Source organism: Aquarana catesbeiana, linkage group LG11 (assembly GCF_042186555.1).
Source record: "Aquarana catesbeiana isolate 2022-GZ linkage group LG11, ASM4218655v1, whole genome shotgun sequence".
NCBI classification, from domain to species: Eukaryota; Metazoa; Chordata; class Amphibia; order Anura; family Ranidae; genus Aquarana; species Aquarana catesbeiana.
Window position 1 is genome coordinate 7,729,238 of NC_133334.1, and position 13,568 is coordinate 7,742,805.

The window sequence follows — 13,568 nt, forward strand, 5'->3', positions numbered from 1 at the left end:
GGCACCTCATGGCAAAGAACTCTCTGAGGATCTGAAAAAATAATTGTTGCTCTACATAAAAGACAAGACCCTGAAACTGAGCTGCAGCACGGTGGCCAAGACCATACAGCGGTATAACAGGACAGGTTCCACTCAGAACAGGCCTCGCCATGGTCCACCAAAGAAGTTGAAGTCACGTGATCAGCGTCATATCCAGAGGTTGTCTTGGGGAAATAGACGTATGAGTGCTGCCAGCATTGCTGCAGAGGTTGTAGGGGTGGGGGGTCTGCCTGTCAGTGCTCAGACCATACGCCGCACACTGCATCAAATTGGTCTGCATGGCTGTCATCCCAGAAGGAAACCTCTTCTAAAGATGATGTACAAGAAAGTCCGCAAACAGTTTGCTGAAGACAAGCAGACTAAGGACATGGATTACTGGAACCATGTCCTGTGGTCTGATGAGACCAAGATAAACTTATTTGGTTCAGATGGTGACAAGCGTGTGTGGGGACAACCAGGTGAGGAGGACAAAGACAAATGTGTCTTGTCTACAGTCAAGCATGGTGGTGGGGGTGTCATGGTCTGGGGCTGCATGAGTGCTGCCGGCACTGGGGGGCTACAGATCATTGAGGGAACCATGAATGCCAACATGTACTGTGAGATACTGAAGCAGAGCATGATCCCCTCCCTTCAGAGACTGGGCCGCAGGGCAGTATTCCAACATGATAACCACCCCAAACACATCTCCAAGACCACCACTGCCTTGCTAAAGAAGCTGAGGGTAAAGGTGATGGACTGGCCAAGCATGTCTCCAGACCTAAACCCTATTGATCATCTGTGGGACATCCTCAAACGGAAGGTGGAGGAGCGCAAGGTCTCTAACATCCACCAGCTCTGTGATGTCATCATGGAGGAGGGGAAGAGGACTCCAGTGACAACCTGTGAAGCTCTGGTGACCTCCATGCCCAAGAGGGTTAAGGCAGTGCTGGAAAATAATGGAGGCCACACAAAATTTTGACACTTTGGGCCCAATTTGGACATTTTCACTTAGGGGTGTACTGACTTTTGTTGCCAGCGGTTTAGACATTAATTGCTGTGTGTTGAGTTATTTTGAGGGGACAGCAAATTTACACTGTTATACAAGCTGTACACTCACTACTTGTAGCAAAGTGTAATTTCTTCAGTGTTGTCACATGAAAATTCGTATTCGTTACGTTCACTAACAGCCAAATTTGAAAGGTTTTTCAGATTTTCGAATTTTCGTTCTTCTTTTGAATTTTCATTGTTTTTCGTATTTTCTCATTTTAAAATTTTTGGATTTCCGAATTTTCATATTATCGGATTTCAAATTTCCAAATGTTTGGGTTTTTGAATTTCCGAATTTTCGAATTTCGTAAATTCAAAAATTATAAAACTAGAAATCCGGAAATTTGAAAATTCGTAAATTTGGAATTTTGGAATATTCGAATTTACGAATATATTCAGAAAGATTTGTTACGTTAATTCGGATATTTCCGAATTCCTGAATTTGTCGAGATCCGTTAAGAAAAAGATTTCGTAACGAAACGAATTGCACATGTCCACAGGCTTTAGCTTGTGATACTGGACGCTGCACCTGTACCTCCTGAAAACCGCTGGACAAACGGGCCAAACCACCCGTGTGCCTGAGGCCTCAAAGGTAAGCCTTAAATTGGCACAGACTGCAAAACAATCTGCTTTCAGCTCACACACAGGGAAGAGAGCTCCTCCTACTTTTTGCCTACCAAGGAACGGGTTCCTACCTGACACCTTGTTCTGGGCGAGTCCCTGGTACGCGTCTGTCCGCTTCATTCTGCAAGCGCCATCATTCAGCTTAAAGGTGATACTCGTCTGGACGGTTGTAACATCTACAGGGAGAAAGAAAACATAACCTGTTATATCAAAGCTAGGGTTGCATTCAAGTATTGAAGGAAAAAAAAAAATTAATGCGCAAAAAAAAAAATGTTTTTAAGGCCCCTTTCACATCTAGGCTAGAGCTGCACAATTAATCGTTGAGAATCGTTATTGCAATTTTTTCCCCTTCGCGATCTTAACAAAGCATTTTTCAGATTCTCTCTATGCAGAGAGTTCTCTGCTCAAGCCAAACGCTGTCAAAAAAAAAAAACAGGCAGTATGCCAAGTATCACAACATTTCTCAGCCATGAGTTACCTATAAACATTGTAACGTTTTGCTCTTTAGATCAAAGGAATGAACTTCGGTCTGTAAATGAGGGGAGTTTAAAGACTAAACCTTTTTCTGACACTTGTTGGTTTCAAGTTAAAATCATTATTTTTTTTTTTTTTTTTGCTAGAAAATTACTTAAAACCCCCAAAAATCATATATATTTTTTTTAACGGATACCCTAGAGAATAAAATGGTGGTTGTTGAAATATTTTGTGTCACACTGTATTTGCGCAGCGGTCTTTCAAATGCAATTTTTTTTGGGTAAAAGTTAGCCCAATTTTTTTGTATATTGTGAAAGATGATGTTACGCCGCGAGAATTGCGATCTTTATTTTAAGCAAAAAGGAAAAAAAAAAAATCACGATTCTCATTTTGGCCAGAATCGTGCAGCTCTAATCTAGGCGTAACAAAAATGGGGCTCAGAAATGCTTGAAAAACACACTAAAAATACTCAACCGTGCTTGGGGTGCTCAACAGCACCCCAAACGCGGGTAGCAATCACGCTTTTTACTGCACATTTTCTGCATGGCAAAATGCGCAAAAATGCCCGTCACAAAAGGCACTTGGCACAGTACCAAAATTTGGTACATGAGCATGTTTTTGGTGCAGGGGGAGGCCCATTCAAATGAATGGTGCTGCTCCGAAAATAAACACTAGATAACACTATAAAAGTGTGCAAAAAAAAAAAAAAAGCGCTATAAATGCAACGGTATAAATGGGGGCCTTAAGGTCCCTTTCACACTTGTGCGACCTGAAAGTGGCGCGACTTTTGCCGCGACGCCCGTGTAATCTTGAGGTCTATGAACCTCAAGTCGCATCAAAGTCAGACCAAAGTAGTGCAGGGACTGCTTTGAAGTCGCAGAGATATGAACGGTACTCATTGGAAATCACGGGGTACGACTGCAGTCCCAAAGTCGCAGGACAAGTCGCACACGTGTGAAAAGGGCTTAAAAGCAACACAACTCAGAACTCCGACTTGCGGCAGATCACAAATGAAGTCAAATGTTTCCATCGAGCTTTCAGTATCCTGATTAATGTTACAATAAATTCAACTCTGGGAGCTGCCACATTGAATAATTATAAACATCGTCCGGCAGAAATTTGAGGGCCAGTTCATAACAGAACGCGGTGCAGGAAATATGAGTTCCACGGGCATTTCCTGCACCGCAATCAAGACGCACTGCAGTCGCGGTCTGCAGCGGGGTGTCAATGTTAACAGAATGACACCCCAAATGCAGGTCACAAAAGCAGTGCGTTTCCCTGGTACAGTAGGGAATTAGCAAACAATGTATCCAGTTCTAGCATTCAGTAGAATTGTTACATTGTATTTCTTAGACATACTGTGATCTCTGTGATTTGGTCACAGAGATCATGTGGTGCAGAAAGGGCCAATCACAGTGCCCCTGTACCATGTTATGGCTGTGGCCAATCTCAGCTATCACAGTTGTACAAAATGGCACATGAAAGGACGCCATTGACAAAAATGATTGCTCATAACAGTGATCATCACTGTAACAAGCAATTACAGTGTAAAAAAAATCCTGATCACCTCCCCAGAGAGCAATACAATGTCACTATGGTGACACTGTACTGCTCTGGTGGCAGTATGTAAAAATAAATAAATAAATAAAGGAAAAAGTTGAAATAAAAATAAAAATAAAAAATTATAAAAACTTTTATTATATATTTTTTTTTCATACTGTCACCAGTCACTGATCAGTGTCTCTGATCATAGCCACACCAGTCATAATATGGTGCTGGACTGCACTGGTGACAGTATGTAAAAAAATTGTAAAAAATAAATAAAATAAAAAGTTTAAAGAAAATAAAAAAAAAAATAAATTATAAAACAGTCAGTGTTCCTGATCACCGCCACACCAGTCGTATGATGATGCTGTACTACACTGGTGACAGTATGTAAAAAAAAAAAATTGTAAAAAAAATAAAAAAAGTTTAAAAGAAAATGAAAAAATTGAAAGAAATTGTATTATTATTTTTTATATACATACTGTCACCAGTCAGTGTCACTGATCACTGCCACACCAGTCGTATGATCATGCTGTACTCCAACATCAATAGATAGATTCATGCACTGCATGAATCTATGGCCGCCGCTGCCACCCCCTTTTCAGGCGCCCGGCGAATTACAGCGGCAGGGTTTTTTTTTTTTTTTTTTTTGAAGCACCTGATTAGAGCCATAGGCCCTAATAGGCGTCAAAAAAGGTGACCTGCGAGCGCACATACTGTGTTAGAAAAGTGAATGAATATTCGCTTTCCTAACGCTAAACCGCCTCTCCGCCAATCAGGTGCTCAGATCTGTTACCCGTCACCTGAAACAACAGGCGCTGTGATTGGACGCCTATCAGGCATCCAATTATAGCAGAGGATGGGAAGAGAGGATGGGAGAAGACATCAAGGAGCTGTCCCACCGCCACCGAGACAGGGCAAGTACAGACAGCAGGCGGGGGGCACAGTGGGACATTTGATGGGGCACAGTGAGGGTGCATATGATAGCACAGTGGCTGCATTCGATACTGCACAGTGGGTGCATTTGATGGGGCACAGTGGCTGCATAAGATGGGCACAGTGGCTGCATAAGATGGGCACAGTGGCTGCATAAGATGGGCACAGTGGCTGCATAAGATGGGCACAGTGGCTGCATAAGATGGGCACAGTGGCTGCATTTGATGGGGCACAGTGGCTGCATATGATGGCACAGTGGCTGCATTTGATGGGGCACAGTGGCTGCATAAGATGGGCACAATGGCTGCATAAGATGGGCACAGTGGCTGCATAAGATGGGCACAATGGCTGCATAAGATGGGCACAGTGCCTGCATAAGATGGGCACAGTGGTTGCATAAGATGGGCACAGTGGCTGTATTTGATGGGGCACAGTGGCAGCGTTTGATGGCACATTGGCAGCGTTTGATAAGACACAGTGACTATGTTTGATATGGCACAGTGGCTGCGTTTGATGGGCACAGTGGCTGCGTTTGATGGGCACAGTGGCGGCAATTGATGGGCACAGTGGCGGCAATTGATGGGCACAGTGGCGGCAATTGATGGGCACAGTGGCGGCAATTGATGGGCACAGTGGCAGCAATTGATGGGCACAGTGGCTGCAATTGATGGGCACAGTGGCTGCAATTGATGGGCACAGTGGCTGCAATTGATGGGCACAGTGGCTGCAATTGATGGGCACAGTGGCTGCAATTGATGGGCACAGTGGCTGCGTTTGATGGGCACAGTGGCTGCAATTGATGGGCACAGTGGCTGCAATTGATGGGCACAGTGGCTGCGTTTGATGGGCACAGTGGCTGCAATTGATGGGCACAGTGGCTGCAATTGATGGGCACAGTGGCTGCGTTTGATGGGCACAGTGGCAGCAATTGATGGGCACATTGGCAGCGTTTGATGGGCACAGTGGCTGCAATTGATGGGCACAGTGGCTGCAATTGATGGGCACAGTGGCTGCAATTGATGGGGTTTTTTTTCAGAATTTTTCAGTTTGTTTGCGTCCCCCCAAAAATTTTGAGCACCATCCGCCACGGGATTGGATACTCTTTGGAAAGTGAAGCCTTACCTCATATACTAAGCTCTGGAGCAACTGTACTTTGCAAAGTGCACAGTCTATTTGCCTTTAGTAAACCCACCCCATTTTCTCACTATTTTTTCAGCATTTTATTTTTTTCTTAATCCCTTTTACGTATTCTATTTGTTTCAGCCCAGAGAGTGTTAGGATTTTGTATCGGTGATTTCACCAGCTTCCGATGGCAAGAAAATGTAACCCCTGCTGATCTATTAGAGTTGTTCTTTATAGAGGTGACCCCGCTAAAAGAACTGTTAGACAGAACGAACAGCGATGATCGATTCACCGAGCAGACAAACACATTGCTGGAAGATCGCAGTTTCCTAGTCAGATAAATATAGATCTGCAGGAAGGAACAAGCCCGGCCCTGTTATCTCACACTCGGTAATTACCATCAAATCAGTGATAATCATTTTTGGAACAACAACTAGAAAAGAAAAAGAAAGATTTTTTTCTGCTGACAGTTATAATGGCGGTGTGAGACGTGAGATCAGCAAACTTTTAATAACAGGTCCATACAGGAGCCAAGAGCGACCGAATCAACAGCGACCATTTCATAACCAGTATGGTGCCAATGTTCTGGTGTAAGCCCGGTCACAGACATGAGAGAACGGAGGTGTATGGAGCCAACTCTTGATGTCTTCTGAAATAGCTTCTCCAATAAAGAGATGAACTGTAGACACTCATTCTTGGGGGGGGGGCATTGGATATTCGCTGCAGACACCAGGGAAAAACCTGCCTGTCCTGGTCTGCTCCATGAGTCTGCTCCATAGCCTGCTCCATGGTTTTGCTCCATGGGTCTGCTCCATGGTTTTGCTCCATGGGTCTGCTCCATGGGTCTTCTCGATGGACCCCAAATCACAACCTGATCCAACAACAAAGTCCAAATTGAGAGATTGGTAACCAATGTCTATAGCAGACTTTCTCAACCTTTTCCAACATGGAGAAACCCTTGAAATAACCTTTTCGGTCTCAGGGAACCCCTGTTAAAAATGGATATACCTACAACTCATTATACATTGGTGTGATGGTCAGTGGAAGAGTGTTCCTTACATAGACACTCATTCTTAGGGGGGGAACATTGGAGATTCGCTGCAGACACTGGGGAAAAACCTGCCTGTCCTGGTCTGCTCCATGGTCTGCTCCATGGGTCTGCTCCATGGGTCTGCTCCATGGCCTGCTCCATGGGTCTGCTCCATGGGTCTGCTCCATGGGTCTGCTCCATGGCCTGTTCCATGGCCTGCTCCATGGCCGGCTCGATGGACCCCAAATCACAACCTGATCCAACAACAAAGTCCAAATTGAGAGATTGGTAACCAATGTCTATAGCAGACTTTCTCAACCTTTTCAACACGGAGGAACCCTTGAAATAAACTTTTCGGGTCTCAGGGAACCCCTGTTAAAAATGGATATATCTACAACTCATGATACATTGGTGTGATGGTCAGTGGAAGAGTGTTCCTTACATCTGTGGTTTTGGGGAAGAATCTCCCACCTACAGATAGCTAAAAAGATCACTGGTGGTAATTGCTCAAGGAACGCCTAGCAACCATTGGAGGAACCCTGGTTGAGAAACCCTGGTCTATAGGCTCCTTTACAATTGGTACTCTCATGGTTAAAGTCTAAATAAACTTTATCCGAACACAACAAACTGAAACCACTATTTAATTCATTTTTGATATTCAAAGCAAACTTCCGCAACCATTCATGTCTCCATCCATCTACCCATCCATGTCTCTGTGCTTTATTTTTGCTGAGAAATCACATTGAAAAACACCCTCCTCCTCGCGTTTCTACCTATGGTCATCTTGAGTAAGGGCAGACGATTCATGTTTGTTTTTACTTCCTGGAATCCATCTGCCCTTAGCTCAGGCATTCAAAGAGAAGTATGGGTTGGGGGGGGGGGGGGTTCTCCCCATCATACTTACCTAGGTGGATGCAGCATCAGTCCCCCAGCGCCTCTACACTGAGAACTGAGCGATCGATGGCTCGGTTCTCACAGCTCCCCGAGCAGAGAGCTGCTGACTGTCAATCAGCAGCTCTCCGCTCCGCTCCTCCATGCTCACTGAAGCACTGAGCTGTGGAGGGGGTGGGGAGCGGCTCGCTAAGAAGATTAGACAGGTATCAGTCCAGGCACCTGGCGGATCCAGACTTCCATTGTCGTGATGACGCGGTGCCTGGACTGATTCCAGTGTCGTCAGAAGAGAGCGCACTTCAGTCGGCTCTCTGTTGAAAACGGGTCGCAGTAGTGCAAAACGAATTGCACTCATGTGATCCATAGGAGAAGCCCATCCGAACGAGCTCAGGCTGGACTTCTCCTTTAAGGCAGGAGGGCATGCTTAGCTGAGAAAGCTCCTCCTCCCCCGAAGACTCCTGGGATGTATGACATCATTATGGCCTAGGCTCGAAACCAGAAAAAAAAAAAACATTTAAAACAAGTATATCTAATATACCTTCCTATTTATTTACTAATACCAACAGCATCAGGATTGAAAATCATTCATGTTAATTGAGAGAGTAATGTTCTGCACTGACTAAGCTCATAAAGGGCAAGTTCAAACTTTCAAAATAGCAGAAGTTTTGTTCCAGAGGAGGGGAAAGCACACCCCCCACCCCTCCCCCGGGGTAACTGTGATTCACCAAATATTGAGGAGTGGTCATGGTTTCCGAACACAGATTTATTACCTGAATCAAAATAGTAGGCTTTAGTAATCAAAAATGTGTATACAATATCTCACAAAAGTAAGTACACCCCTCAACATTTGTGTAAATCTTTTCTTCTATCTTTTCATGTGACAACACTGAAGAAATGACACTTGTCTACAATGTAAAGTAGTGAGTGTACAGCTTGTATAACAGTGTAAATTTGCTGTCCCCTCAAAATAACTCAACACACAGCCATTAATGTCTAAACCGCTGGCAACAAAAGTCAGTACACCCCTAAGTGAAAATGTCCAAATTGGGCCCAAAGAGTCAATATTTTGTGTGGCCACCATTATTTTCTAGCACTGCCTTAACCCTCTTGGGCATGGAGGTCACCAGAGCTTCACAGGTTGTCACTGGAGTCCTCTTCCCCTCCTCCATGATGACATCACAGAGCTGGTGGATGTTAGAGACCTTGCGCTCCTCCACCTTCCGTTTGAGGATGTCCCACAGATGATCAATAGGGTTTAGGTCTGGAGACATGCTTGGCCAGTCCATCACCTTTACCCTCAGCCTCTTTAGCAAGGCAGTGGTCATCTTGGAGGTGTGTTTGGGGTGGTTATCATGTTGGAATACTGCCCTGCGGTCCAGTCTCTGAAGGGAGGGGATCATGCTCTGCTTCAGTATATCACAGTACATGTTGGCATTCATGGTTCCCTCAATGAACTGTAGCTCCCCAGTGCCGGCAGCACTCATGCAGCCCCAGACCATGACACTCCCACCACCATGCTGGACTGTAGACAAGACACACTTGTCTTTGTCCTCCTCACCTGGTTGCCCCCACACACGCTTGTCACCATCTGAACCAAATAAGTTTATCTTGGTCTCATCAGACCACAGGACATGGTTCCAGTAATCCAAGTTCTTAGTCTGCTTGTCTTCAGCAAACTGTTTGTGGGCTTTCTTGTGCATCATCTTTAGAAGAGGCTTCCTTCTGGGACGACAGCCATGCAGACCAATTTGATGCAGTGTGCAGCGTATGGTCTGAGCACTGACAGGCTGACCCCCCCACCCCTACAACCTCTGCAGCAATGCTGGCAGCACTCATACATCTATTTCCCAAAGACAACCTCTGGATATGACTCTGAGCACGTGACCTCAACTTCTTTGGTGGACCATGGCGAGGCCTGTTCTGAGTGGAACCTGTCCTGTTATACCGCTGTATGGTCTTGGCCACCGTGCTGCAGATCAGTTTCAGAGTCTTGGCAATCTTCTTATAGCCTAGGCCATCTTTATGTAGAGCAACAATTCTTTTTTTCAGATCCTCAGAGAGATCTTTGCCATGAGCTGGGGCGGCACAGTGGTGCAGTGGATAGCACTCTCGCCTAGCAGTAAGAAGGGTCGCTGGTTCGAATCCCGACCACGACACTACCTGCCTGGAGTTTGCATGTTCTCCCTGTGTCTGCATGGGTTTCCTCCGGGTACTCCGGTTTCCTCCCACACTCCAAAGACACGCTGGTAGGTTAATTGGATCCAGTCTAAATTGGCCCTAGTATAGGTATGAATGTGAGTTAGGGACCTTAGATTGTAAGCTCCTTGAGGGTATAGGGACTGATGTGAATGTATAATATATATATATGTAAAGCGCTGCGTAAATTGACGGCGCTATATAAGTACCTGAAATAAATAAAATAAATAAATGAGGTGCCATGTTGAACTTCCAGTGACCAGTATGAGAGAGTGAGAGCGATAACACCAAATTTACCACACCTGCTCCCCATTCACACCTGAGACCTTGTAACACTAACGAGTCACATGACACCGGGGAGGGAAAATGGCTAATTGGGCCCAATTTGGACATTTTCACTTAGGGGTGTACTGACTTTTGTTGCCAGCAGTTTAGACATTAATGGCTGTGTGTTGAGTTATTTTGAGGGGACAGTAAATTTACACTGTTATACAAGCTGTACACTCACTACTTTACATTGTAGCAAAGTGTCATTTCTTCAGTGTTGTCACTTAAATAGACAGAATAAAATTTTTACACAAATGTGACTGAGGGGTGTACTCACTTTTGTGAGATACTGTATATATATCGCACACAAAGCTGTGCTAAAAAAGTAAGTACACCCCATACAAAATTGCTGCCTTTTTCAACATAACTGTGCAGGTAAACATGAGATCTTTATACAAATACTGCAGACAGATCGATTGAATATGAGCACAAGAAAATGTTGTCTTTTAAATGATTCATTCCACAAATATGAATAGATTTAATGGTGTACTACAGAAAAAGTGCACCTTTGGCATCATTTCCCCCTTCGCCAAAAGTGAATTCTTGCAGGCACTTTGTATAACTGCCCCCTGGTATCTGACATTAACGGGGTGAAAATTTTGAAAATTTTGAACGCTACTTAATGCAAAATTCTTTCAATTGCAAGATGTTAGTGGGTTTCCATGTCTGTTTATGGAACATGACTGTATCAATGTTATATAAATTGGACACAAATGTAATAATATTATATAAATGGGACACGAATGTAATAATATTATATAAATGGGACACGAATGTAATAATATTATATAAATGGGACATGAATGTTTCAATATTATATAAATGCAAATGAATGAAAAAAAAAAAAGGAGAGAAACCAACCAATGAATTATCTTGACAGCTCTTACCACATCCCAAATATAATTGGAAAAAATTGGAAAAATGCCCCCAGGGGATGGTGCAGGTAAGATAGATGTCAAGATATAAGAGACAGCAATATTGAAAAAGTATAAAAATAGAAATTTTTTTCAATGGGTAAGTACAAAATTGTATAAACAATAACATTAAAAGCATGTAAGTGGAACACATACAATTGAAATATAACAGCTGCTAAATGTTGAGACACACAGATTTCCAGACATGGAGTCAAATGTGGATCGTGGTCGCAACAAATCCCAACATGTTTCGGAACAAAGGCCAAAGGGCTAGATAGACATTTATGTTCATTTCCTTCCTCAGGGATTAAATAAAAGCATTCTGATATAATTAGGTAGTGTGTTCCCTTTTGAAGTAGTACACAGCCCCATTATAGTAGATGGTGCCTCACGCCTCGGAAAATTGCACAAAAATGTAATAGGAGGGGTAGGAGGAGGCTAACCAATAGTCACCACCTTGCAGAAGGTTTTTAGGGGATTCCCCAAACAGCATGTATTATAGGAGTATAAAGGTGGCTGGAACGGGCATCTTCCCCACAGGAAGGCGGCAAATCAGGGCACACAGGGATGGCCAGAGACGGACTGCCTTGAACCAACAATACTCGAAGAGGCAGGGATAGGGCAGATGTCCGTACATGTCGTTTGGGGAATCCCTTAAAAACCTTCTGCAAGGTGCTGGCTATTGGTTAGCCACCTCCTACCTCTCCTATTGAATTTTTGCGACTTAGCAATTTTCTGAGGCATGAGGTGCCATCTACTATAATGGGGCTGTGCACTACTTCAAAAGGGAACACACTACCTAATTATATCAGCATGCTTCCATTTAATCCCTGAGGAAGGAAATGAACATATTATCTATCTAGCCCTTTGGCCTTTGTTCCGAAACATGTTGGGATTTGTTGCGACCACGATCCACATTTGACTCCATGTCTGGAAATCTGTGTGTCTCAACATTTAGCAGCTGTTATAGTTCAATTGTATGTGTTCCACTTACATGCTTTTAATGGTTATTGTTTATACGATTTATTACTTACCCATTGAATAAAATTTCTATTTTTATACTTTTTCAATATTGCTGTCTCTTATATCTTGACACCTATCTTATCCGCACCATCCCCTGGGGGCATTTTCCCAATTTTTTCCAATGTTAAATAAATGGGACACAAATGTATCAATATTTTCTAAATGGGACAGGAATGTATAAATGTTATATTATTGGGACAGGAATGTATCAATATTATTTAAATGGGACAGGAATGTATCAATATTATATAAATCAGACATGAATGTATCAATATTTTCTAAATGGGACACGAATGTATCAATATTATATAAATGGGACACTAATGTATCAATATTATATAAATGGGACACAAATGTATCAATATTATATAAATGGGACACAAATGTATCAATATTATATAAATGGGACACTAATGTATCAATATTATATAAATGGGACACAAATGTATCAATATTATATAAATGGGACACTAATGTATCAATATTATATAAATGGGACACGAATGTATCAATGTTATATAAATCAGACATGAATGTATCAATATTTTATAAATGGGACACGAATGTATCAATATTATATAAATGGGACACAAATGTATCAATATTATATAAATGGGACACGAATGTATCAATGTTATATAAATCAGACATGAATGTATCAATATTATATAAATGGGACACGAATGTATCAATATTACATAAATGGGACACAAATGTATCAATGTTATATAAATCAGACATGAATGTATCAATATCATATAAATAGGACACAAATGTATCAATGTGGAAATAAATTGTTTAACAGACATATAGAGTCAATTGTATTAGGAATGTCCCCGGCTTACCTCCACTGAAGGTCTCGTTGGCTTTGGGGTGTCTGGATTTTCCACAGGAGACGGTATAGGATTCCTGCATCCCTGAGAAGAGACAAATCTCGTGTTATAGATCCAGAATTAGAAGTATATCGGGGGATTCAATGAAATCCTCCTCTCTGGTGTGGGAGCATCTGTCAGCAATACACAATCTACTTATTAGGAGTATTGGATCGATGATACATTTGGATTATTGGGTCAATAGCCGTTTCCCTTAAAGGGTATCTAAACCCAATAACAAAACTGTGATATATTGTAGCTAATCAGTCCTTAGATGTGGTGTCTGCATTCGTTTTCTCAGTTCAGGCTAAGAACATTTTTCTGCAAGTACACAAAATACCTGTTGATCCTTGCAGAAAGTCAGTGTGCCCGTCACATCCAATGCACAGAGTAATCAAAGCCTTATAAGCCTTCCCAGTTCTCTTCTTTGTACCACAAAACAACTCCCCTTTATGTTATAGAAATGAGCAGAGCGGGAGGTGTTCTGTAGTCCTGCTCCTCCATAAATATAGAAAGATGTGTGAGCGTTGTCACCCTAGGACCGGAAGA

General features: G+C 42.8%; 1 protein-coding gene across 4 annotated transcripts in view; it reads right to left on the minus strand.

Annotated features, from left to right (window-relative positions):
- SCUBE2 (signal peptide, CUB domain and EGF like domain containing 2) overlaps positions 1-13,568 on the minus strand; it is a 143,940-nt gene that overhangs the window by 35,048 nt on the left and 95,324 nt on the right. For 3 of the 4 annotated variants that reach the window (XM_073603983.1, XM_073603984.1, XM_073603982.1), the window contains 2 exons: positions 12,993-13,064; positions 1,761-1,865 (listed from right to left, as the gene is read on the minus strand). The exons of the other annotated variant lie outside the window; for it this stretch is intronic. In XM_073603983.1, coding sequence (XP_073460084.1) covers positions 1,761-1,865; positions 12,993-13,064 — 177 coding nt within the window. The remainder of the gene's footprint in view (positions 1-1,760; positions 1,866-12,992; positions 13,065-13,568) is intronic. 4 annotated transcript variants of the gene reach the window in all.